The sequence below is a fragment of the Gossypium hirsutum genome, chromosome A07 (assembly GCF_007990345.1).
Source record: "Gossypium hirsutum isolate 1008001.06 chromosome A07, Gossypium_hirsutum_v2.1, whole genome shotgun sequence".
NCBI classification, from domain to species: domain Eukaryota; kingdom Viridiplantae; phylum Streptophyta; class Magnoliopsida; order Malvales; family Malvaceae; genus Gossypium; species Gossypium hirsutum.
Genome location: NC_053430.1, coordinates 19,447,183 through 19,473,984, shown reverse-complemented (window position 1 = coordinate 19,473,984; position 26,802 = coordinate 19,447,183). Strand labels below are relative to the sequence as shown.

The window sequence follows — 26,802 nt, the reverse complement described above, 5'->3', positions numbered from 1 at the left end:
GCTTCTTCTTTTTTTTGTTAACTAAATTTTTTTCCACGAAACAAATATAAAAACAATATAGAAAATATTTTCCGTAAACCATTTTCTGTGAAAAAAATGGACCTTAGTCTCTACACACTTTGTACATTTGGAATTTAGTCCCCTACTTTTATTTTTAGGAATTTATCCTCTTTATTTTTTAAATTTCAAAATTCAGGTCCAATTGTTTTCATCGTTAAAATTATTCTATTAAATTTACATGTGCAACATTTTGAAATTAAAAAAATATATATATTCTAATAAAAATAATATTGACATTTCATAGCCTCATGTTATTTTTAAGCTTAACTTAAGAATGAGAGGTTGATAAATGCAAAGCATAGTATTAAAAAAAACTATTAAAATAATATACAAATTGGGAACTATGTAAATAAATAAATACAAAATATATTTATACTAATAATCACATTTAATGATAATGGTTAAAAAATTATTATTGTATCAAAAAATTAATTGTTGAAATTTGAATTACTTTGCAGATCAAATTCACAAAATATTTTTCACTTACACTGAATGTATAATTATCTCAACTTTTATTAACTTATAATTATTTTTAAATATCAATTTAATTTTATGAAGGAAAATAAAAAGTTTTCTCGTTAATTCATAAAGTTTTCTAAACTCATGTTTTTATATATGTATTATAGATATAAATGTAAAAAATATATAAATTATATAAATAGTGTTTTTCAAATAATATTTATAAATAATATTTTTTAAAAAAGGTAGCTGTTGAAAAATTATGTAAAAATATATTATTTAAATCAATAATATTTTTTATAAAAATAATAGTTTTTATTTAAATTTTTATTTTATTTTTAAAGAGATGCTTATTTTATCAGTGTAATTGATGGTTTTTTTTTAAGGTGGAATAACATTTATATCTTTTGTTAATATGATTTTTTTTTGAGTTAAATTTGGTCCCTAATCGTTTAAAGAGAGTAAAAAATCGACCATCAAACTTTCAAAAATGGTTGAATTGATATTCTTTTAATAGAGATACCAAGTAAAACCTTAGATTTTTAAATATGATAGCCAGCATGACAATTCTTACTTACTTCATACTTCTTTTTTGAATTTTGAATGTTTTATAAATTTTAAATTATTTATTGACATGAGATATAAAACAATATCATATTAGCATGAATTGCATGTGAACTACCATGCAAATTGTCACACCAACATCCTTAACAAAAATCAATGTTTTACTCAATATTTATGTTAATAAAAAAAAACTATTATGTTTCTTTTTGAAATGTCAATGACTAAATTTAGTTATAAAAAAAAAAGAATAAAGACCACATTGATAAATAAAAAAAATACTGTACACATCCAAGATAAAATTAAATATTATATATATTTTAGAATCCGGAATATCTATTTTATATTAACCAATAATTTGTGGGAAATAGTTTAAATAAGTGATTTTGGATTTAACTCATTAAAATGCATTATTTAAATGAAATGGAATGTTTGTATAAGAGATTCATCATAAAATGATGTTGGCATTCACAATGTGGGATTACTCATTGATACAAAAACTAAAAATGAGAGGAGAGAGATTGTATGTTGGAATAATGTGGTTTTTGAGAAGTTGGGGAAAAGAGACGGATAAAAGGAATATAACACTTAGAAATGATCAACCTAATGCCACAATTTTTTATTAATTTTCCTTTTTAACATAAATTAAAAGGAAAAACTTCGGTTAGTATAAATTGAATTGACTGTTAACCTGATCACCTATGAATGTAATTTACAGCATTTACCTGAAGCCACACTCCCATGGAAAAATAACCTACATTTCGACCACAAGCTATCGGCATTCGACTTCTGCCGGTCACTAGGTCTAACCGGGTGAGAAAATACATGACGAAACCAAGTTTGTTAATTCCTGAATCCTTGCAGTATATGCTAGGAAAACAGTAGAGCAGCAAGCATGATCATATTTAGAAGCGAAGCTATGATGCTCTGAAGTTGATATGGTGACGAACCATCGTTGCTCATCTGCCCTGCATTCACAAATTCTGTTCTTCCGGAGTTAAGATTTGCAGACACATTGACGGACATTGAACCTAATCACATACAGAAGAGAACAGAATCAGCAATGATATAAACTTGATCTTCTAAAATTTTCTGCCTAAAGTTTCATTATTGTTAATCTGCAACACCGATATGGTGAAACTGCCGGTTTACCAGACTAAGAAGTTTGTTGCACCATAGATTATCAACAGAACATATTGTCATTTGGAATCATAAGATCCAACTTACAGTCATAGTCAGTCCATCCGATCCGTTGATTTGCCAGATCATAAACAATGATTTTGTCTTTCAGAACAAGATCTGCCAACAAAGATCAAGGACAAACCTATCCAGTTCAATGGTCGGAAGCACTTAAGTTTCTTGCACAAGGTAATCATATTCGGAACTTAATGAAAATTGAACGCTTTCCTGAAGGTCCAAAATTCATTAAGTCTCCAAACTACATAAATTCCAAACAATCAAAACATTCTGTTCGATGAAAATACCTCCTAAAATTGTTATTCCCTGACCCTGAATTTTCTGAAAACCGATGCACCAAACTGCAGCACCACCCTGTAAAACTCAAAGCCACCTATTCCATTCAGAAATTTGGGATATGAAAAAAAGAAAAAAAAAACGCCTTGATGCAGAAACAAGGAAGTTCATCAGCCTACAGTTAAATTCAAAGCTTGTTCCAATAACTTCAACTTTGCGACTGAAAATTTGGCTAAAGATTAGACTAAAGCAGCATATAAGCGTAAACTGAAAGTTCTCGGTATCTGGAAATAAATTAAGGTTGAACTCACAATAGAGCTCTGCTGCACGAGATAGTCGGGCGGATTTAAAATCAAGGAGGCACCACCAGCAAAGTTCAGACTAACTTGAGGGAATATGTCGGTGACACTGAATCGAATGTTAACATGATGTCAGTTATAACCGTGTTAGAATAATTAACAGCTGAAACAAAATGAAATAATAAGTTGGAATTTGACCTGGAGGTTATTAGATAACATTGATTTCCTTTGGAAAGAACAGGGCGCACAGTTTGCGAAACAGTTTTCGTGATCTGGACAAGAGAATCAAATGTAAATCAATTAAGCTCATGCTCCGCAATCACACACTACTTGTTTCATTAACCAGAAAGAGAAGCATCACAGATGAAGAGCATAATTTTAACTGAATCCGAGTATGAGTAAAACCGAGCAGTATACTTACAGCATCTACAAAAGCATCATAAGCTTCATCAGCTAGGTATGCCAAAGTTGTCCCGGAATCAACTATTGTTCCTTGGCTACTTGATGTTGAAAACACAGATGGGTCAATTGATAAAACTTGTCCACCAACGGAAATGCTCCGCAGATCAAGATTGTAGTGAGGCCTGAGATTTAGTGGTGCAAGATTGATTAAGCAAATTGTCACAAGCCCTTTTATAATCCAATCATAAATAATATATTATCAAACAAGCTGAACGATGATCTTTTATATCCTTCTCACATGATTAGTCTCTGCAAGGGGTATCTCAGCTAGTACAATGATTAAACTAATCATGTTCAAACACCACTCAACCCTAGTTTAGAGCCAACTGCTAAATACAAGGACTAGGGTTTATTCACTCAGAAACTACACCGTAAGAATGAAAACCTCCAGTAGTGTCTTTTTTCTTAACACTCTTGGATATAGCAGCCTAGCAAACCCATTGCTCCTATGCGGTTTGTAAGCTAGTACGACCTGAGCCAGAGAAAATAGATGTCTGAGTACTAATTAGTAAACTGAAACAACAGAATGATCAGGCTTTTTTGCATGCTCGGTTTGATCTCAACTACTAAGAAACCTGTGTATGATTATGTATCATATAACCGCTATTGCATAACATAAAAAATCGGAAGGAACAGAAACAGTAAAGAAACTTACAATGCAGGGACCATTAACACAAATGATTAATAACAAAAAACGGGAGCTTCTACAATAAGATAAAACAAGAAAGAAAACATAACAATTCCAACCAAACGATAAAAGAACGTACTGTGATGGGACGAGCGGAGTATAAACCATATTGGGTTCCAAAATCTCTCCGAAAACAAGTATACCCCCACCACCATTTTTCCCTCTTAAGCAATGAGAAAACACTCTAGGTGCCATTCCCTGTGATGAAAGTTGTGAGATTACGGACAAACTCTGCTGTCCAAACCCGAAGATTCCATCAACTGCTCGATCAGACTTTGTCAAGTCTCCGGTCTGTAACACACTGCACCTGTTACACAATCCATAACGTAATAAGCCAACAAATCAAAACACACACAACTAGTATAGCCACATCGAAAAACTATTTGGCTCACCCAAACATAATGGGAGCTGTAGAGTTTGCACTCATGGATCCCTCAAGAATAGTACTGAAATGCAACAAATCAGCTACATAATACCCTGATGTTCCACTTCCATCTCCATACTGAAATGTGTAACTGCATTGATTTCCCTGTCCGGAACAACCCGAATCGGATGATTGAACGCCCGCATTACATCTTTGGTCTGAACATGAGACCAATGAAGATGTTGATGAGCTTCCAGGATCATACAAATTAAGTTCAATCTGGCAGGGTAAAAAAACAAACCCGACATAATAGCTCTAAGTTCTTTATGTTTCAATCAAAATACCAAATTGAACAATAAAAACAAAGGAAAAGTAAAAGAAGAAAATTACTTGAAGTCCACTAGATTCAGGGCAACCATTGCAGGAATTGCAACCTATCCATAGAACATCACTTCCAGTATCAATTTGTACATAGTATTCCTTTGGAGGAGAACCTATTTGTAATTTTGTATAATATAATCTATAAAAAAGAAAGAAAGAAATGGAAACCCGATGAAAAATTTAAACTCAATCCAAAATTAGAAACTGGTGATCCAAAAACGAAGCCCAAATTGAAAAGAAAAAGTAAACAACTTATTTACCCAACAAGAAATGGATCATAGGTGCCTCGAACAGGAAAATCCACGACACCGCCAGAAGACTGCAACAACCTTCCATGCCTGAGTCTATCGAATTCTCTGAGTCGACCCAGCTCCACTTCATGACTCACCAGTGGAATCCTTCTCTCCAGTTTCAAACTCGCTTGAAAACCACCCATAACCAGGCTAGCCTCCAAAACCAAAATCGTTACCATGATCCAGGCGGGAAAAACCGCCGCCATTTCCCTTCTCTTACAAAAACTTCGTGACACCATCTCCTTGGTCTTTTTTTTTTTCAACGAAAGTAATTCTCTCCCTCAAACAAATCAAAGATGGGAAATTAACAACAAAAACAACGACAAAACTGGGTGTGTGTTATCTTTTTTGCGGAAAACTAGAAAACAAGAAGAAACATGATTTTAAGACAAAGATTTAGGGGCAATGAATTTGGGTCAAAGAAGATATATATACATGGGAAAGTCTGAGAGACAAGAGCAATACATCAAACAGCAGAGACGATAAAAGCAGAAGCTTTGAACAAGACGTGGATTACGTTACGTTTATAGAGTTGCATATTTATAATTCTACTTTATTTATTAAAAAAATAATTTAATTTACCAATATGATTTACTTTAACGAAAGGTTTAAAGGCTAAAGATCTTGTAGAGTCCATTACTGATATAAAAAAGAATACTTTATAATTAGGTTTAAAACATTAATTATTTCATATGTCTGCCAACTTTTTTCCTTGAATTAACTTTAAAGCTTATATAAAGAAAAAGTTCTAGAAAGAGTTGAGATGCAGCTCAAGATTATGACTCCCAAATACAGCAATCATAAGTAAGTGAGTTGCCCAATCAATTAAAACTCCATAAATTCCACTCACTCAAATTTATATTTTTTATATTGATAATAATATATCAATCGAATTAAAATTAAATTATCAATATTTAATATATGTATTATTGGCATATTTAATGTCTTACGCTGTTTTCTATTGTGTTTATAAAATATTACAAATTTATAATATTTTTATAATCATATTAAAATTAATGGTTATTTTATTTTGTTTATATAATGATAATGATAATTCTTTTTGAAATAATAATGATTACTTATTGTATGATACAGTCATTTCCGAAAGCATTATATATTTGATCGTTTCTTTACCTAGTTGACCCAAAAAAAAAAACTTTAAATTATAACCATAAAAGCAAATTATTGGCAGATTTTTCTTTACTCACAAATTTGTGGGGACAATTTTCCTTAATAGAACAAGTTTACAAAACTTACCATTTATTTAAAATATGGAAATATTAATAAAATAGGATAGAATCATACATATCAAATTTAATAAAAAGAACAGGCTAACATTTTAAATTATAACCATAAATATGATATTTATAATCTGAATAAATATTATTTTTTGAGGATATCTTTCTATTTTATATTTTTATATAAAATTTAAATAAATATATATATAATAAGATTTAAACTCAAAATACTAAAATCTTCATTATCTTAATACTATCATTTCAATCAAAACCAGATTTATTTTTTAAATCAATTTTTTGTTAATTTGTTAGATTAAGTTTTTCGCCCACATCATGGATGTCTCATAATTTAGTAACTTTTATAAAATTACTTAAAACTCCAAAATCTTTTCCATTAAACCAAAGAATAAATTTGGGATAAATCTCAAATTTAAATATGATTTTCAATCTAGTGTGTGATTTAGTGCAATTATACACATAAAATTTTGATTGTGGTTTAAATGTATACATGAAACTTTAATTTTAATTTTGATGTAATTTTAGATAGTTAAAAGAAATGAATACTTTAATTTATTTTCATATTAGATAAATATTCTTATTTATATATGCAACATAGAAATTGTAAAATGGTGGTATGGTAATAATATCATTTGGGTTAAAATATGCTCAAAATCTTTGTACTTTTCATACATTTGCAATTTAGTCACTCTACTTTTATTTCAAGGATTGATCCCTCTATTTTTTTATCTAAAAAATGTAAGTCCATTTGCTAACAATGTTAAAAATTTTCTATTAAATTCAAGTTCTTTACAACATTTTTTTCACTACATGCTACCAATCATGTATTTTTTTTTATTTGAGAATGTTACACATACAAATTTAACAAAAGAATTTTAATGGTGTTAATAATTAGACTTGAAATTGTAAATCAGTAAAATAGAGTAAAAATAAAGGGATTATATCTCAAATGTATAAAGAGTACATGGACTCAGAGCATATTTTAACTTAATTTTTTTTATTTGTAATAATTGAATAAAATCAAAATTTTAGATATAAATTTAAACAAAATTAAATTTCATATATCACATTAAACCTTGGATCAAAGGTTATGTATAGCATTGAAATTTATTTTAAAAAAAAATTTATGAAAGAAATATCAAAATCGAATCAAACATAGTTTTTTATTCAAATACCATCATTTTTCTTTAAATATTGTTTGTTTTGGGATTATTTCTCACAATTAAAACCCTAAGATATTGTGAAGTTCGTGAAATGTTATTGTGAAATGCACGATTAAGAATTCAAATTGCTTACAAAGAAATGACAAACCCCAAGTGACCTTTTTTTTTTCTTCATCCAAATAGCAAAAACAAATTACTGAAACCATTTTGTTGCACCAACATCATTCATCCCGCAATATATTAGCTTACATCAATTTGAGCAACTTTTATTGATTGTTGTAGCAAACATAACCACCAAAAATTTTACTTGCGTCATCTCATAACTCTATCCTTTTTCCATAAACTCTAACATTAAGTAACCAGGCGATTTTTGCTAGTATCTGCACTTGAATATAACCACCAATAATCTTGCTCATGTCACCAATTAACCCTAACCCATTTCCTTAAGCTTTAAACCTTTGGGTCCTGTATTAACTAACCACGTCTTCTAGGCTCACCTTGAACCGCAATTTGGGTGGTTTTTAATTGTTGGAAATATACTATTGCAAACAAACCATTAGCACAGATAGGAAATCAAATTAAGAATAAATAAATAAAGCAATCATTGTGTCATGGAAGAACCATTTCTTTTTATTAATTTCGCCCTGATCAGTGTAATTGAAAATGGACGTCACCCCCCAGGTTAACACAGTATTTCTAAATTCGTACACCTGAATAAGGAAGATGAAACTTAAAAGGATTACTCATCTCGTAAAATTTCGGAGATAACTGAAAGAAACTCGGGTAAATCACACTAGGTTTAATTCCTAGGAAAGATTGGAGGGGTCACAGACGATCCCGCTTAAAACCCAATCTCCTAGACAGAATATCGCACTAATATAATTTAGTAAAACACTGAAAATTTTAGAGAGCAAGAATGGGAGAGAAAAGAGAAAACTGAGTTTTCCTATTTTTTTGTATTATGAAAAATGAGTAGAATAATCTATTATTTATATTGTTTTCAAAAAGGGCAAAATGGTAAAATAGTAATATCAATTTCAAAAAATAGTAGAGGATTTTCCTCATCTAGAAAATATTTTTAAAAAATGTTATTGATTTTGCATTGCCAACATTATTCATCTAGAGAGTTCTCTTAAATAACAAGGAAACTTGTTTGTGCCGCTAACAAACCATAATTCATTTTCCTAAACTTAAAATTATGATTCCTAACCCAAACATGAACCATAAACCTTAACTTGAAACATTTGATAAATGTTACACCAATTTGTTTTCTGGCGTCATATTCAAGCTTAAATGACTTATTAACTCAAGAATTTCTATCGAGCTCTAACTTCAAACGAAGACAACTCAACTCTCTAAACGAGAATGTGTTTTCATAAACATGAACCTCCTCAAGTTTTATAGCATTAATCAAGTACAAAAACATCTTTAATGACTAACCCTAAAGGGGATTTATGGTTTATGATAGACCTTGTTTACAATTAGTTTGGATGATGTTTCCATAGTTGAATAATGCTTCAACACTTATGGAAGACAGTGGTCATAAAAAATAATAGAATCAGGTGAATCCAAATTTCCTCTAGTTAAAGTTGGAGTTGGATCAAAATCCTTGACCTAGAAATGGATTTATCTTGATAGGTTAGACGAAAACAATTCAACAATCATTTATCAAATGATTTAATTTAAGGTTTAGAGTTGACAGAAATATGATAGTTTTAGGGGTAGTGGGTTGTGGGAAAGGACTTCATTCAACATACATTTATAGGCCAAACAAATCATGACCTTGACATCAGTGAATGTCAATGTTTTATTAATTCATACGAGATTTCATCAAGTAATTTTAAAAAACACCCTAATCTTATCACCTATAGATGTCGAGGTCTAGCTTATAAGACTTTACAATTTTAAACTTAGGGCTTAGGCTTTTATTTCTCATGCCAAGCTTCTTTTCGAAGATTCCTAACGATATCTTGTACAAATTAAGAGGACTTCAATGCCCATAAGTATAGAGGTCCTAATACACTTGGCCTTTAAATTCAGGTTGAGCCCTAACCCTTTTCCACAACCTACTAACCTTTGGGGTTCGGGTTCAAGGTTTAGTCTTTAAGATTCGGGAAAATGAGTTAGGGATTTTCAATGATGCAAACCCTCAAAGATAATCAAGGAGATACTTGAGGACGAACTTCTAGTCAATGTTCCTGGAAATGGCTATTATGGAGGCCTATTATTTGTTTGTAAAAGACCAGATAAATGACCATTTTCATTAAGATTTCAGAGTGCTTAATTAGCTTAAAGACACTTAATTTGAGATAAGCTCAAAACATGAAGGTAGGGATGATCTTACTGCATAAAACTATTTTACCAACAAAAATGATCTACGTGCTTTTTATTTTAATTATTCAACTTTAGGGTTTTAATTTAATTTATTATCATTTTTTTAAAATTTTCTTAATATAATGATATCATTTAAATATGATTAGTCGCTTTTAACATTTAAATAAAATGTATGAAATAAAATAAAAGTTAATTGAATTAAACAAAAATAAATAAAATATAATTAAAATGTTATATATTTTTTAAATAAATAAAAAAAATCTATACAGTCATTAATGCGTTCCACACCCCATTAGGTGTAGGATATGTCCAAGATTCTAGTATAGTAGATGTTGGACATGATTTTCATCACTATTTCAATGTTGATCCCTTTTAGATGTTAGTATTAAAAATAAAACTTACTACCAAGAGGAAGATGCTAGTGAATAATGTTGCAATGGATGGAAGGGATAACATGTGTTTGGAGTCATTGGGCCAGATAGTTTAACTTGAAGAACTACTTTAACTTGAGCCCCATACTTGGCATATCTATCATTGGCGCCCTAATCAAGGATGAGCTAAGTTTGAATGACCAACGCCATCGCCAAACTAATATGAGAACACACTCGAATAGTACACAAGTGGGACAACTCCAACCGGTTTGACAAGTGAGTCAGGTTAAACAAGTTTGAGAGATTGAACACGTATGCTCTAATACACCTATCTTCAACTAGTTGGTACCCATTATTCCCTAATTAGAGGATATTATCCTTTCGCATATAAACACAATTGATAAGTTATTCAATATATATTGTTGATGATTCAAAAATATTATTCTAGATAAATTCATCAACAACAACATGTTGATCAATAGTGCCACTAAGGTTAATTTAGTCATGGTCAATATTAGGCCAACACTTCTCTTGATCTCTCTCAAATAGTAAGAAGTTGGTTGAGGTTCCTCAGCTCCCGTGGAATCTTAGACCAGGTTGAACTATCATTTCACCTAGTCAGGATGTTGCCACTCAATGATGTGGAAGAGTATAAGCAGTGCCTGCTCTTCCTCAAATGAGTGTGCTCGTATGCATATTAATCAATTTGTTGTTGGATCTAAGTAAAGTCCTCTCTATAATTGGTATAATCTAAGTGACCATGAATCTATTCAAATATTAAAGGTAAGCCACATTATAAATATTCATAATGTAATTATAATATTTATTTTTACCTTATATTGAAAGGGAAAATGTATGGCCGAGAAATGATAGGTGTTAACCATGGTAACCACAACTACACCCATGTTAGTAGAAGTAGGCAAAAACCATCTATTTCATCAATCTCAATTTGGTTCAACCAACAAAGCGCCTTATTGAGGAATGCCAAAATTGCTAACCCTTAGCTAAGTGTCTTGGACAAATAAAAGTTTATCACTACTTGAAAATACATATAATGCACCATATGTTAAACTTGTCCGACGTTGACACTCCTTCAATCATAAAGAGTGTGTAAATTTTAGCACATCGATCAATCTCTTTGGCAGTTACATTAGCAAGTGATAGTTGGTTGATTAGGGTTTCCAACCATGTCATTTTCATTTGGCACCTATCGAGATCTTTTTTTTCTCACAATCTTCACCCAAAAATGAAATAAGTAGTTGATCTTTTTTTTCTCACAAACTTCACCCAAAAATGAAATAAGTAGTGGCAATATCTCAAATGGAGTTTCTCCAATTAGCACATCACCATTGATCGAAAAGCTTGTTAGTATAGCTATATCTTCCAAAGTTGTTGTTCTACTGTGTGAAAATGGAAAGTATGAGTCTTTGGCCTCCATCTTCATACTAAGGCAGTAAGCAAATTCGATATAATGGAAGTGCCTCATTTGAGATATTGTGTAAGTAATCAGCAATTTAATCATTCGAAGTGTTAACTATCATATTATGACTTTCTCAAAGTTTTCTATCTTCCTCACTTTAATAATTCTAAAAAAGATCTAATCTAATAATTATAGATTTTAACAATAACAAATTTTAATAATGGAGTGACTAAATTAATCGGGCTGGTGTAAACTATAATTATGTAATTTTGTTGTCTCAATAAAATCATTTTACCATTGATAGAAATTTAGGTTAAAGAGGTTAAGGATTTAAATTATATAAGAAAGGATAGAATTTAAAGTTTAAGTTTTAGTGTGGAAAACAAAAGAAAAGAAGGGTTATACTTATTTATCGAGTGAGACTTGTATGTCGAGGTTAAGTCAAAGACATTGATTTGAGTTGTTGAAAAGCCTAAATAATCTCAAGTCAAACCTTGCAATATTGAGATGTAGTCAAAATTTATTTGTTCATATTTTTAAGGGATAAATATTAAATTATACATAAACTATGATTTAATGTATAATTGTATATATGAACTTTGATTTTGTGCAATTTTATACATGAAATTTTGATTTGATTCAATCCTTGTAAATTATTAACACAATTATTGATACAACATAATTTTATGCTTATATATTGCATACGTAAATAATTATATTTATCCCATATAAAAATAAATTGATGGATTTGTTTCTTTAAACTTATATGATTAAATCAAAATTAAAGTTTAAAGTATACATTTGAACCCTAATTAGAGTTTTACGTATATAATTGCACCAAATTAAAGTTCAAATATACAATTGCACATTAAATCAAAGTTTGTGTATAATTTTGAGATTTATCCCTAATTTTAAGGATGAGAAAGGATTGTATGAAACTGTGATTCCACCTCATCTTTATCCATTTTCATAGGAGAATGATAAATTTTCAGTATTTTTAGTTGAATTTAAATTTTTTTAGAAGAAAAAAGTTGAAAATTAGGACAAAAAAAATTAATTTATCATTGTCATTCTTTAAAAAAAATAAAAATGACTTGGAGATATAATTTCATATAATTCCTTCTCTTTTAAGATATTGATTTTGTCAAAAATTAAAAGCACACAAATCTTGACAGCCATAAATATCGGAACTATCCTTAAGAATAATTTCAATCAACAATATTTGAATTAAAAAAAACTCATCAAACACAATAAATTAAATCAATCTTTTTTATATTTAAATTTTTTCTTAGCCCAATACACAGTCACTACTACTTTATCAAAACCCAATGCACAATTATTGATTTTATTTTTGCATGTTTTTCACTTTACTTTGGTCGGTTTTGAAAGCAAAAAAGAAATAAAAAAAATACATATAGGTCATGTTTCCACTAAACAATCCTTAAGGACAAAGGTGCAAATGCAATGGGCTGCTTTCGGAAAATGACTAATATATCCCCAAGTGGCCTTTACTTCTAAGTTGTAGCAATGAAGTGTGGTTATGGGATGAAGAATGTGAAGGACATTTTTGAGAAATAACGTAAAAAGTTGAGGCTATGTGGAGGGAATAGTTGAGTTGGTTTTCCAAAGCAAAGCAATGGGGGGTTGTGGCTTTGACCGAAGGCCGCCAACCAAACAGGGCATCAAAGTACGGCTCCATTACGGACACTGCCTACCAATAAATTATGTCATTAGGTGTTGTACGTGAGGCTTTCTTTTCTTAGTACCTATATTTATATTTCACTGTTTGACATTAAAAAAATTGCCCAAAAAAGGTACCTTCAATAAACTCTTCTAATTTCATAACATGAAGTTTTTATAGGTTTTTAAGAAAGACAAACATTATGGATCGTCTCATCTATGCTGGTAGTTGAACACTTTACAATGTGTTTCTGTATTTGTGGTGGGTGCATTCTATTTTAGGTTTGACTTAAACACATTTTTCTTTTATATGTTTTTTTTAATTTCTTTTCAATGTCGTTTCCTTTGATTGTATGACCATAAAAAAATATACATCTTAACATCAATTCATAATAATAATAATAATTATTATTATTATTAATTATACTAACTGATTCGTATTCTCTTTATTAATTCATTGTGTATTTAATAGTTAAATATGAATTAACATTTATTAAATTATAGGTGTTGTGATCAAATATAAGTGTTTTAACTTTTATCCGAAAATGAGAATTTAACATTTGTGTTGAGAAAAGGAATCTTGATTTTATGAAAGCATTGGGTTTCCTTGGTGTTTTTTGTTTACACATTTGACCGTGAAGATGTTAATGTGTCAACCTTCCAATGAAAATTGACCCATTTTCTTCTTTTCATAAAATATAACCCAGATATTTGAAAGAGAAATAAATAATGGAAGAAAGAATGAATATCCAAAGAGTTCAAGTGTTGGGTACTTTGAGTAAAGGTGATATAATTAAAATATAAATGACTTGTGAAATCAGATATACCCTGCTCCCTTCTGTCTCATTCTCTGACTTATGCTCAACTTTCCTTGCAAGATAAAACGACATCTAATCCTTTTATACCAAAATATTAATAAATTAATTAGAATATTCAATAAAAAAAATTTTATCTCAATAATTCAATTCCAAAGTGTCATAGGAATTATATGAAAAGTTCGTGTTTTTAAAAACTTTCTGGGCAATTATATTTACCTATAATTTCAATAATGAGAACTTGTTTGGACGTTATTTTGTTATTCTTTTTTGCTTTTTTTTTTAAATTTAAAAGAAAAACACTGAAGGAATAGAATATAGAATAATGGAGGTGTGAGTGAATGAATGGGTGGTGGGGCACTTTGTCCTGCTGAAAAAACATTATCTGCTTTTGTGGGCCTCCTTTCAAAGCTTATGGCTGCCTTCCCTCTCTCTCTCTCTGTTTGTTGGTACATTCAGTGCGCGCCATGAAAACCTTAAGGCTTAAGCTTAATCCTCTCCTTTTAACATTGATCGATCGACAAATAAAATACACACCACAAATTGCCAAAACTAAATATTAAAAGACTTGGCCTCACAGCCTATCCACTATCCTACCCAGAAGCAAATGAAGTTGCTCATATAAACTAGTTATATACAGACACAATCATGTTTTTTTTTTTTTTTAATATTATCCTAAGTCCTATGAATTCATAATCTCTTCCAAAGGAACACACTGGTCCATATTTAATTTTAATGTATTTAAGATTATAGTGCCAATATAGTTTAAAAAGTATATGAAATCGAAGGCCAAGTTGACGAGTCCGTCCCCTTATTAACTGAACAAGATCGAAGGCCAAGTTGACGAGTCCGTCCCCTTATTAACTGAACAAGCCACTTGGGGTGCAGCTTGATGGTTGCCGAAACAAATTCATATGCTGAAATGCAAGGTCCACACCTTCAAAAATGACACCAACATTTCCTTTGCTTTGCTCACTGCTTACAGTGCGGCGTGTCACCATAGTTTCATTGCCGATATCAATGCTCATCTCAATTTGGTGACCAATGCAATCTTTTGTTGGCCACCGATTAAAAACAGGGACAGTGATGACATGGGTTGCCATTTTTCCTGCCTTTTTTAATTGTTGGGGCTTTTCTCTCGTTGCAGGTGCATCATTTCTCACCATTTTTTTTGGTGTTACAAGGCAAATACTTCTCTTTCGGATGAAGCTTCATTTATTTGATTAAAAATTGACTTCATCAATGTACTCAAAATAAAAAAGCTTTGCTTCCAATTTAAGTTTTCCCTGGAATTGCCAATTTATCTGCTTAGTTACTTTGTCCACCAAATCCCAATGCTCCATAACAATACTCCCTCAACAGCTTTGCCATCCGGTTCGATATTAAAGAGATAAATACAATTTATTCTAATTGTCGAAGAAAATAAAACAAAATTCATTCAACTCTACACATCATCAGTAATGGGAACATCATTATACCACAACAGTACCTTTGAAAAACTCAACACCAAGGTTTTCTGCAACAAAATTGAGGTCTCTCAAAACTGTGAACTTGTTCATCCTGTTGACCCAACAGGCTTTTAGTGTAAGAACTAAGCTACTCCAGGCAAGCCAAAAGTATCTGCAAGGAATATCAATGGGATATTGATAGGCTTATAACTTAAGTCTGACACAAAGCCAGAATATAAGAAAGTGAAGTTGAAATAAAACTGACACTAGCATAAGGATACTGACACTAGCATAAGGATACTTCTTTACTTTTCACTCGCTCTCCCAAAATGGAAAACCTAAGGCTTTGCTTGGTTGCAGAAATCTTTTCTATATGGTTTCTTGACTTTTAGAAATTATTTTGAAAAGTATCCCTTGAATGCAAAAATGGAAAAGAAAACAGCAAACTGGACCATGTTTCCAACAAAGCACATCATTATTTTCATTTGATACTAGTATCCCTTGAATGCAAAAATGGAGATTAACCCATTAAGATAATACGGTACCTAGTCGGGCTACCTATTGTTCCTCCAGAAGAACTTTCGTGCAATAAATAAGCGATGACAACTCTTCTTGCTTTGCCAAACCAAAGCCTTGCCATCTTATTCTACCAAATTTGTCAAGCAGGAAAATATACCTTCAAACAAGTGAAAAAGCATCTTCTCAGACTAACAAAACAGAACTGTATGAACATTAGTTATGTTATTGATTAGGATATAAGAAACTTTTGATTACCCAGTTAGAAGGTTCAGTATCTTAAGTTCCTTTCGGAAGTAATAATGATCACCAAATGAATAAACAATATGCCTCTGAAGAGCATCCTTCGCTCCATCACTAGATTTCCTCATAAATCGAAGAAGCAGTTGTTTAATGGGATTCAAGCATAAGAGCCAAGAGTCTATAAAAGATACCTGATAACAGCAAATATATTATCATTTAACAACACATAATAATTTCCAAACACGAGTATTTTAACAAATAACTTATATAAAACATAAAATCAGCTGCCAAGAATTTCCATTCAAATACAGTAAATAAAAGGACAACTGCATTATTAATTATAGGCTGATCTGATGAGCTATAAGCTCAACTAGGACGGTCATATAACTCATAAGTCATACCAGCATGGTTATCTTCTATTCTTGTTTGTTGTTTTATTTGTTTGTTATTATTATTGACTACAGATGCATGTAACTATAAGTTCTTTCTAGTAACAGAAAACTGAGAATAGTTGATTCACCACACATGCCAAAAAGGAATGAAGGGTTAAATAGCAAAAATATAGAACCTCATATAGCTGCACGCTCTTGGACTCACTAAAGGTGTCATAAAAAGGCTTGCTCCAAGAATCGACCATAGCCTGACAAGGAAAAGGAGTTAAAATGCATCATCAACAACAATAACCAGAAACAAGAGAAAAGAAAAGTTAGCAACTAACAACATCTTTTGTTTCTCATGTTTTTGTTGTTTTCATGATTGCAATTTAGTGCTAACCCCTCCATTGCCATGGAGCCGCTGATATGCCTCTTATCACAATTTTAAAGCAATGCACTGTCCATTCAACATTCTCTTATCATGATAAAAATGGAAGATTTATAACATCATTAAGAAATACATAAATTTAATCCAAAACAAACATAGAAAAAGGAAACCATACCTGAGAGTTTGCTCTAAATGATAGACAGACTAAAGATGCTCCAGGGACAGCCAACTTGCTAGCATCAACGCCACTTGCATCAAAAACAATCGGCAGCTTTGATTTTCTACCATCAGAATATATCACATCCACGGCAGGAAACTTCCTTGCTGCAATTCCGGGAATTAGAATCTTATTTGCCAGTGCAATCTGCCAGAAAAAAAAAACTAACAATTAAAATGTTTACAGAAAGTAACATTAATTTTACTCAGAAATCAGTTGCAATTCAACTAATTTGAACAGATTTACAAATGATATAGCCTATATGTATATAAAAAGAACAAATCAGTTAATACCTGACCACCGTGTTGTTTTAGCTCAGACATATCATCAAAATATCCTCTATTCAATTCATCAGCACTGCCCTAAATCAAATTAAAACAATTATTTATATTAAATTTCATGGAAAAAAGAGCACGTAACAAAATTTCAATAAACAAACAAAGCTTAAACTTACAGTCTTGCTCGTTCTTTCTCGATTTTTCCTTGCTTGCAAGCTGCACACACAAGACAAAAAGTTAAAAAGAACAATAACTTAAAAAATCAAATATTTTAGAGTTAAAAAGGGGGAGATGGAGGAATTGCCTTGTAAATATCGAAGAAGCGAATGGATGATTTTGAAGCGAAATGTTGAGGAGGTGAACGGGAAATCTTTGGGTCATGACTTACGAGATATTGACAATTTGAAATCGAAGCTTGTGCCCGGTTTATCACTACTCGGTTAACCCTCAACATTTTCTGTTTTCGGTTTAGATTTCAATTCCCCCTCTAAGAACCCTAAACCACTGGAAGAAATTTTTAGAGGTTCTTCGTTTTTGCCAATTTTGTCTTTGTAGTTGGAAATAAGTAATGGGCTGCCGCTTAATGCCCAAAACCTGAACAATAACTTGCGTTGTTTGGGTCACGTAATGTGCAGTTAGGCTTTGCTTCTTCCTATTCCTTTAAGAAGGTCCAATAAACATTTTTGGATTATTATTTTCATTTAAATTAATTATAATATTATAAAAATATTTTAATATTTTATTCTAGCATTAATGTATCAATATATCGTTTCAAATTTATTAAATATATTTATAATATTATATATACAAATGTACCTCAAATGTAGATAAATATATTTATATAAATATAAAATATAAAATTATTAATTAAATGAATTTATTTTATTTTTAAATGTAATTGTGAAAACTAAAAAAATTGATTAAGATAAAATCATTAAAATCTTATAATATAATATTAAAATTTTGATTAAAATAGAACTTAAACTACTTGACAATTGACTACATGATAGTCAATTATTATTAAGTTTATTTTTTACTCAATTATGAAAAGTTACAAAATAACCATTCAATTATTCAACTTATTATATTTTTAGTCATCCGATATTAAATAATTTAGAGAAAGATGATGTAGTAACTTTTAAAATTGGCATAATAACAAATTTAACCCTCAACATTCACATCTTGTGTCAATTTAATCTCAATGTTAAAGAATTTCGCTCTCACTTTTTATACATTACTTAATTTTATCCTATCGTGACATGAAAATATAATTTTATACAATGTAAATCATAAATAAAAGCAAAAATATATATTTAAAAATTCCGTTATTATTAATCTAGACAACTTTCAAATACATAACTTTCTTTATACTTCAAATGACTAAGAACTTGATAATTCTTGATGATAATTAATTTATTTTTGTTAGTTTGTATTAACTATCATTGACGAAGTAAATTAAAGCGAAAATTATTATTTTTTCAAGCTGCTAAACTTAATTAGATTGAATTAATGAAAGCAGTTTTTTTTTTCAAGCAATTGATTTTGTTTAAAAAAAACTTGGTGTTTGTTTCTTATTTTTGTTTTTTTTGTTCATTGAATCAAATATAAAGATAATGTCAAAAAAATCACAAAAAAAACCATAAAATAATCAAATTATATATTGTGTAAGTATTAAAGTTTTTTTTTTTAGAATCAATATTAAATTGACACAAATATATAAAATGTTAAGAGTTAAAGTTATTATGTCAATTTTAAAAAATTACTATGTTTACTTTCTATTATCACTTAATAATTTGACAAAAAAATATAATAATTAAATATTGTTTTATAAATTTTCATAATTGAGTGAAATACTTTGTATTTACTTTTTGCTGGCAAAATAGAATCTATATAACTCCTTTAAAGTTATCCCTATACATTGAGAGGCCTTAATTTTGAAATTTAGATGATCTAATTTTAAGCCAAGTGAAGGTATTAATAGGTTTTTGAAGGGTGATTCGGTCATTTAAATTGGTTGGCTTTATGTTGACTTTTAGTCAAAATTATGTTTGTTGTGTTTTGCAGGGGTTCCAACGTGTAAGCAAAAGAGGTAGCACGTGGCGATTGGAAAATTTTGGTCAATTTGTCTTTTACTCTAATTTTAAATATTCACTTTACTTTTTTTTTTCTTTTACTGTTTTCCTTTTCACTTTGGGGTTTTTCTTTTTCACGTCTCAATTTGTTTTTGAATGGACAATAATTATAATACAGTTTACTTTATAATTATAATAATTAATTTTACTGATATCATTATTTTTAGTTTTTAGTTTTTTTTGGTGAATTACATTAATAGGGTATAGCCCAAATAACGAGCGTAATTAGCGCGACTTAAATTTAAATTACACTTGAGGCAGTGAACACTCTTAACCATCATGCTATCACATAAAATTCTCGTTATTTTTAATTTTATTAAAGATAAATGTATCATCTATTTAAAAGACGCCCTCAACTTTTTTTTTTTTGATTGAGCATTTAACTTTTTGCGTTTTTTTTAACCTTTTAGTGGAAGATCTTTTACAAGTGTGGAAGGTTGCTTCTATCTTTTTCCTTTTGGTGAGTATTTTTCTTATATATATATTTAGATTACTTTTGCATGTTCCTTTTTTACTTCAAATTGTTTAGTTTTTAGTAATTTTGTTGTTTAGTGATTAACCTATTTGGTTTACTATATTCCTTGATAGCTATTTTTTTCCATTTAATTTAATTATATTGTTGAATTTTGAATTGAGAAGGCTTGCTTTGAAGACAACAAAACAAAGTAAATAATTTCGATTCATGGGTGATACATTCAAAAAAAAAGTTTGATTTATGGGTGACAATAGGATTTGGGTATTCAGTCATTTGCTTATTTAAGATATTAAATTAACTATAATTTAACCTTACGAACACCCACCCACAAATTTGTGTAGAAATTTTAAGAAAGTTTGAGATGTAAAGATTGAATTGAACACTTACATATAATATAGGGATTAATAATAGAATTTTACCTAAATAGAATGACTAAACCTTCATCATTGAATTTTATATTCGTAAGCGTGAGAAAATCAAGCTGAACCATCTACAAATGTTTGGCCAATATTATATATTATACAGTTATTTTAAATAAAAAAGGTGGACTTTGTCACAAAATCTGTTTTAGTAAAAAGATTTAGCTGTTATTTTGAGTGATTGAGATTATATTTAAATCGGATTGATTAAATTAAAAATAAGTTAACATATAAAAATAATATTGATTGAATAGGAAAAACACTTGTTATGGAGAGATGATGGAGCACCGGTCACATTTCGAACAAAATTGATATGTGTAAACTAATCAAACAATAGACTGATATATAATATAAGAACGATATATATAAAAAGAAAAGCTGGACTAAATCAAATGGAGTTGATTAAGTAAATTATATTATTTTCAAAATTCATCTGGAAGTAAATATTATCCTTTTTGGAATGCTTTAAGGTCAGCATAGTACGTTACCAACCATCCCTTGATAATACGCAGTTCTATGTTCCGTTGCTTGGTTAACCACTCTGGATCATTATCACTTTTTGGAAATAAATCTAAGCAGTGAGATCCTGCAACACAAATATACCCATCTTTTTAGTTTTAAATTATCCATCGAGATTAAAAAAAAATGTCAATCCAATGAGCAATCTCAATTATTTCTTTATTTAAAAAAAAAAAGGAAAGAAAATTCCACGTACCATAAGTTGTAGTTACGGCTCGAATACTTTTTGAAATATGTTCCAACACCCTACAATATTTAATAAAAAAGGTTAAATAATTAACATAATTTTTTACATTTTAAGATATTGTTTGGTAAAAATATATTTACCCGCCCGCGCTGAAAGGATCTCGCAGCCCATTTGAAAAAATGATGTTGCTACCAAACTTCTGGAGAATGAAGTTAAAATCCTGCAAAATTTATCTCTAAAATTGATAAAGTAAAATAGGCATTTATATATTAATTATTTTTACCAAAATAAAGCAGGTATGAGTTGAGGCTTTATTTTATAAATAATATGAAAGAAAATAATTGTGAAGAAATAGAGAAAAAAGATAGATACATTGCCACCATAATAAGAAGTGATCCAATGAGGGCGAGGAGCAACGCCATACGTTCGAATGCAATCATTTATAAATGTGTTCAAATCAAAGGGGTTAGGTTGGAACATAGTGTTTTCGCCCACGCCGATGGGCATCACCATTTCACTGCATGTCTAAAAAATAATACCAATATTACAGTTCAGGTTTATATTTAAAACTATAATTATTTTTAATATAAACAATTGTTAAGAATTACCTGCCATTTCCATCCGGTAACTGTTTGGGATTCAGGATTTGGTGGATTAATATAGCAACGGTTATTCCCATTAAAAGCGACAACGGCGGCAAAGATCTTGAAAAGAATATCGTCAGTTTGAGTTTCGTCGATGGCTGCACATACCCGGTTGACTAGATACGCTGGCTGATTAAATTGACTTGCTACCACGTAAATCGACTCTAACTCCTTTTTGAGCTCTGAAGCACTGTTCAATGGACTAATATAACACCCCCCCGGCCCAAAAAAAATAAATTTAAATACAGATCGTGTATAATTACATATATTGTTACTGAATTAATGAAAAATAAAACCATACTAGCAAGTTCTGAATTTGGAGCTGAGGACAGAAAGACCCCAGGGTTGGGAAGCATATGAATCTATTACAGACCATGATCTTCGTATAGTTTGGTAGCAGCTCTCGCTCGTTTCCTGTACATTATTAATTCCGATTAGTTAGTTACATGAAATTATCAAGTCATACAATCCAGGAAAAAAAAATGAGAGTTGAGTGGTAAGTACTCTAAAGGACTTAGTGATGATTGAATAGAAAGCGTCACTTGGTGTAATATTATCAAAGTAAAGAACAGGTGCGGATGAGGCCAAAGCTCCCAATGCCAGATGAGGGTACTTTAGCCGAAACCATGAAGCCAGCACTGTTTTTAAGATTCAGATTTGTGAGAGAGTAGCTTTTAATTTGGATTGAATTTGTGATTTAAAATTTGTATGGAAATCAGACTTACTTCCCCCGTAGGATGCTCCGATGACGATCACCGGAGAATGTGAAGCTTGAAGATTGTTCTTGATATCTGCGATGATTTCTGCGTAATCTGCTAAAGCTTGGGCTGAGTTTAAATAACCCATTCTGTATGCGTTTCTAAAGGCTTCTTCCCTTGATCCGAATGGTACTGATTTTCCATAGTAACGATGCTGATGCAATTTATATAGAGAGAGGTTAATATTTGATGTTTCTTAAATCCACTTACGTTGTATCAGAGTAGTAAAGAGTTAGATACTTATAAATGGGAGATATTTATCTGTTTTTAAAATTTAATTCAACTCAAATCTAAATTTAATTAGATTCAATATATTGTAATTTTATTTTTTCCATTTACAAATATTCAAACCGAAACTTTTTATCAAAATCACATTTCTTAATTGAAGAGACTGGAGTGTTTAATTCAAAAATTCATACCTCAATGTATACAATGAGAGCATTGAAGCGGGCAGCATTATCATCGAGGAAACCAATGGTTTGAAGATCAGTTTCCAAAGCCTGCTCAGCTCCAAGACAGACAAAAATGGGAGCACTAACAGCGCCTCCGCCCCAATACTTGTAATTGATCACATACCTTTGCTGAAAAGTAGCATAGCTTTCAGGCTTGTAGTTGAAGTGATCCAGTGTTTGAGTGTAGAAATAAGTGTGAAGATCACCAGAAAATGCTCTCTTCAACGGAAGATGATGCTTCTTCAAGACGGCTGCTCCCCTCGGAATACCAATCCGGCCAGCACTGCTGCTACTTATTGAAATTGAAAGAAAAACAACGAGGAACAGGAGCCATTCAACTAAAGAATCCATGGCAAATATCATTTTGAGCTTGGAATTTGGAAAACAACTTAAAAAATTGTTCTATATATCTTTTTAGAATTTTTACAAAACATTTAAATCCTTTTCACTATTTTAAATTTTAAATTTTAAAAATTATCCATTCTTAATTTCAAAAAAAAAATCCATTCTTTTTACTAATAATTATATCATCAATATTGAATAATTATTCTACTAATTATCTGTATTTGTAAATTTTTATCTGGACAGTTTTTTTTTTAAATTTATATTTGAATACTAGGTTTTTTATATGTGTGATGCATAGGCTTATTGTGTGTATTGTTTATTTTTTTTTTAAAATTGTAATATATAAAAAATTATTTATAATTATTTTTAACAAAATAAAATTTATAATTAATTAAATAATTTATTTAATTTTTGACTGAAAGATTATTTTTTAGAACAAATAAAAAATGATGAGGTCTAATTTTGTAATTTTAATAAGGAAATTTCTTAATTTTTAAAAGGTTAGAAACAATGAGAACTTAAAGTGTGATTTAAGAATGATGAGAACTTTTAAATAATTTAACAAAATATGGATGGTTTAAAAAGGAATTTACCCATTCTAAAAGTTATAAATCTATTTTTAAAATTTTTATTTTAATTTGACAAAAAAATTAGAAGCAAATTTATTCATTTAAATAAGTGTGATTAAATAAATAATTTATATATAACCATTAATTTTAAAAAATAATTCATGAAAATACACGTTAATTAAGATTTGATTTTAATTATCATTATTTAAAATTTGGTTTTAATTTTATACTTAAATAATAATTTTTGTTATTATATCTTCACCAACATAAATTTAATTAATAATAAAATTAATTATTTTAAATTTTTAGATAATATATCTTAGAAATAATATTATTTTTAAAATTAAAATATTTAATAGTTTTATAAAATTAAATTTATTCCGATAATATGATGATGTTTTTTTTTTTGAAATATAAACAACTGGGCTTTTATATATAATGAAAATAAATACTTCTAAAAGTGGGCCTCAAACCTGCCCAACAACCAGAGAAGAATAAAGGCCCTAATCAGGGCAAAAATCGAACAGATTAAGTTTCCTAAAAGCAAAAATTAAAAAAAAATAAAGAAATAGAAATCGACAGCAATAATAAATGAATCTAGAAAAAAAAGAGTAACCTAATCAACCCCAGTCATTTCAACGCCGGCTGTACTTCATAATATTATACGAGTCGTCATTTCAAACTTACCCAACCGTTCAGTCAATAGCTCTGCCCAAAAAATTAAACATTCATTGCTATCATCAAAACCCATTTCCTCTCCAGCGTATTCTAGTCTGGACTTCTTGCCCAGCGCCCTTCCAAAAGCAAGTCTAGCAGATTCGGGTCTCTTTGTACCAGGTAAGAGGTTACTCCGCTCTCTAAGGCATCTTTTGCAATCTGATGGGCACGCATGTTTTCTATTCTAGGAATATGCTTGAATTCTATTGTTAGATAAAGGAAATACATGTTTTGAATATCTCAAATGATTGCTCCTATGGCTGATTTGTCTGTTTCTGTTGTTTGACACTTCCTGATTACTGTTCGTGAATCCCCTTTAATCTGTGCTTCTCAAAAACCCATTAAGATCCCTAACTTAATTGCTTCCAACCCTGCATATGTTTCTACCGCGAACGAAGATGGAATACTATTGTGAAGGACCGTCTTCAATGCCAGAATTTCATTTCTACGACCCCAAACCACCACCCCAGAGACAGATCTGAAAATTCTCTTGTTGAACGCAACTTCAAAGTGTATATTAACCATTGGTAAGATTTCCATACTTCTGTGCCTTCGAGCCAGATCTGGTGATTTCTGCTTTGTTCTTGCCCCATATTGTTCAGCCTTGAAACTTAGAATGTTTTGTGCAAGTTGTCTTCCTGTTATGGATATCCGTTCGTGTACTAGTTGGTTTCTTGAGTACCATATTAGCCATAAGGCATAGCAAAAGAGTCGACTTTACTCTTCGGACCCTTGCAGGAATACCGAGGTAAGCTATTCCCAAAACTCAGAGATTAAGTTGTTAGTGACCCAAGAAAGATCTAAAATCTTCCGAACTTCTAAACTTGTAGGGCATTGTCTGAATATGTGAGAGCAGTCTTCATCCCTCGAACAACAACAAAGGCAACGAACGTTCGTGAGCACCCTTTTACTCCTAAGGTTTATAAGCGTGGGCAGATAATTCCAGGAGATACGCCAAACTGTAATTGCGATTTTTGTATGAAGTTGTAGGCTCCAGAGTTTGCTGTAAAATTTTTTTGATTCAGTCTGTAATATAATACTACTAGGATCTAGTAAAGAATCTTGTAATAGTTTATAGGTACTCCGTATAGAGAATTCCCCAGATTGTTCTCCCTTCCAAACTTGAAAATTAGCATGGCTTGTTTCTGCAAGGGGGATCTGCAATATTCTTTGAGCAACCTCGTCTTGAAAGGTATTGCATATTAGCTTTGTTTTTCTTTTCATATTCGAACTTTCAATAAGATTCGAGACTAACTCTAGCTTCTCGTTTTCTATCCTACTCTGCCTATCAATTGTGTCAATCCTGGGAATCCAACAATCATTCCAAATGGATATCTCCTTCCCAGTTCCCACTCTCCAGTATAGCCCACTTTGAAGAAGTCCTTTCGAAGCGCAGATGCTCTTCCAGGTGAGGGAAGGTAGATTTCCTAACCGAGCCTCTAGAAAATTTGATTGCGGATAATATTTTGCCTTCAAAACTTTCACTAATAATAAGTTAGGGTAATTAATCAATCACCAACCTTGCTTAGCTAACAATGCAACATTAAATTGGCTTAACTTTCGAAACCATAAACCCCTATTTTCCTTCAAACTGCAAAGATTTTGCCAAATGCACCAATGAATACCTTTTTTTCCTCTGCCCTTCTGCCACTAAAATTTCGCAATAATATTCTCAATATCATCACACAGAGTTCTCAACAATAGGAAACAGGCTATCGTGTAAGTTGGAATCGCTTGAAGGATGACTTTTATAAAGATTTTTTTCCCGCCCTGTGATAGATATTTAGTATTCCAATTGTCAATATGCATTTTAATACAATCTTTCAAAATTTGGAAAGACTCTTTCTTCCTCCTACCCACTATATTTGGCAATCCTAAGTATCGTTCCGTTTCCTCTGAGCATTGAACTGCCAGTAGGCTAGCAACTAATTGTTTATCCACTGGTGAAGTATTTTTGCTGAAGAAAACAGTTCTGTATTCGTTTAAAATTGCTTTAAATAGATTTACACCCTAAACTGTGGCCTTCCCAAATAAAATACAAT

At 30.5% G+C, this 26,802-nt stretch overlaps 3 protein-coding genes and 1 long non-coding RNA gene across 12 annotated transcripts; 1 reads left to right on the top strand and 3 right to left on the bottom strand.

Moving 5' to 3' along the window:
* Nucleotides 1–1,675: 1,675 nt before the first annotated feature.
* On the bottom strand, nt 1,676–5,560 carry LOC107953308 (aspartic proteinase 36). 4 transcript variants are annotated; one of them, XM_016888563.2, is made up of 10 exons: nt 5,008–5,558; nt 4,757–4,886; nt 4,395–4,645; nt 4,082–4,309; nt 3,274–3,436; nt 3,051–3,124; nt 2,865–2,961; nt 2,565–2,631; nt 2,308–2,379; nt 1,676–2,111 (listed from the first exon to the last, which is right to left on the bottom strand). In XM_016888563.2, the coding sequence occupies exons 1-10, from the start codon at nt 5,277–5,279 to the stop codon at nt 1,951–1,953; spliced, it is 1,515 nt and encodes a 504-aa protein (XP_016744052.1). In that variant the 5' UTR covers nt 5,280–5,558; the 3' UTR covers nt 1,676–1,950. The 4 variants fall into 4 exon arrangements, 3 of the variants coding, with proteins under 3 accessions (XP_016744052.1, XP_016744054.1, XP_016744053.1); XR_001699178.2 differs by having other exon boundaries at nt 1,888–2,111; nt 2,308–2,404; nt 2,565–2,650; nt 5,008–5,560; XM_016888565.2 differs by having other exon boundaries at nt 1,888–2,111; nt 2,565–2,650; nt 5,008–5,559.
* A 9,217-nt stretch (nt 5,561–14,777) lies between these two features.
* LOC107953309 (uncharacterized) lies at nt 14,778–18,092 on the bottom strand. Of its 6 annotated transcripts, none has more exons than XR_005930470.1 (9): nt 17,848–18,092; nt 17,720–17,759; nt 17,559–17,627; nt 17,224–17,412; nt 16,855–16,926; nt 16,302–16,477; nt 16,086–16,225; nt 15,569–15,699; nt 14,778–15,450 (listed from the first exon to the last, which is right to left on the bottom strand). XR_005930470.1 is itself a non-coding variant. In XM_041117710.1 (8 exons), exons 1-7 carry the CDS (start codon nt 17,922–17,924, stop codon nt 16,086–16,088), a joined length of 741 nt encoding a protein of 246 aa, XP_040973644.1. In that variant the 5' UTR covers nt 17,925–18,089; the 3' UTR covers nt 15,325–15,699. The 6 variants fall into 6 exon arrangements, 2 of the variants coding, with proteins under 2 accessions (XP_040973644.1, XP_016744057.2); XR_005930467.1 differs by having other exon boundaries at nt 16,086–16,203; nt 17,848–18,089; XR_005930468.1 differs by having other exon boundaries at nt 15,325–15,699; nt 16,073–16,225.
* Nucleotides 18,093–20,883: 2,791 nt separating this feature from the next.
* Nucleotides 20,884–23,497, bottom strand: LOC107953311 (lysosomal Pro-X carboxypeptidase). The gene is made up of 9 exons (XM_016888569.2): nt 23,097–23,497; nt 22,645–22,831; nt 22,424–22,557; nt 22,221–22,333; nt 21,884–22,121; nt 21,648–21,800; nt 21,416–21,495; nt 21,285–21,334; nt 20,884–21,155 (listed from the first exon to the last, which is right to left on the bottom strand). The coding sequence occupies exons 1-9, from the start codon at nt 23,490–23,492 to the stop codon at nt 21,016–21,018; spliced, it is 1,491 nt and encodes a 496-aa protein (XP_016744058.2). The 5' UTR covers nt 23,493–23,497; the 3' UTR covers nt 20,884–21,015.
* Nucleotides 23,498–24,637: 1,140 nt separating this feature from the next.
* LOC107953312 (uncharacterized) lies at nt 24,638–26,272 on the top strand. Its single transcript, XR_001699179.2, has 5 exons — nt 24,638–24,880; nt 25,159–25,287; nt 25,391–25,508; nt 25,591–25,952; nt 26,107–26,272. It is a non-coding gene; the product is annotated as an uncharacterized lncRNA (long non-coding RNA).
* The last annotated feature ends 530 nt before the right edge of the window (nt 26,273–26,802 follow it).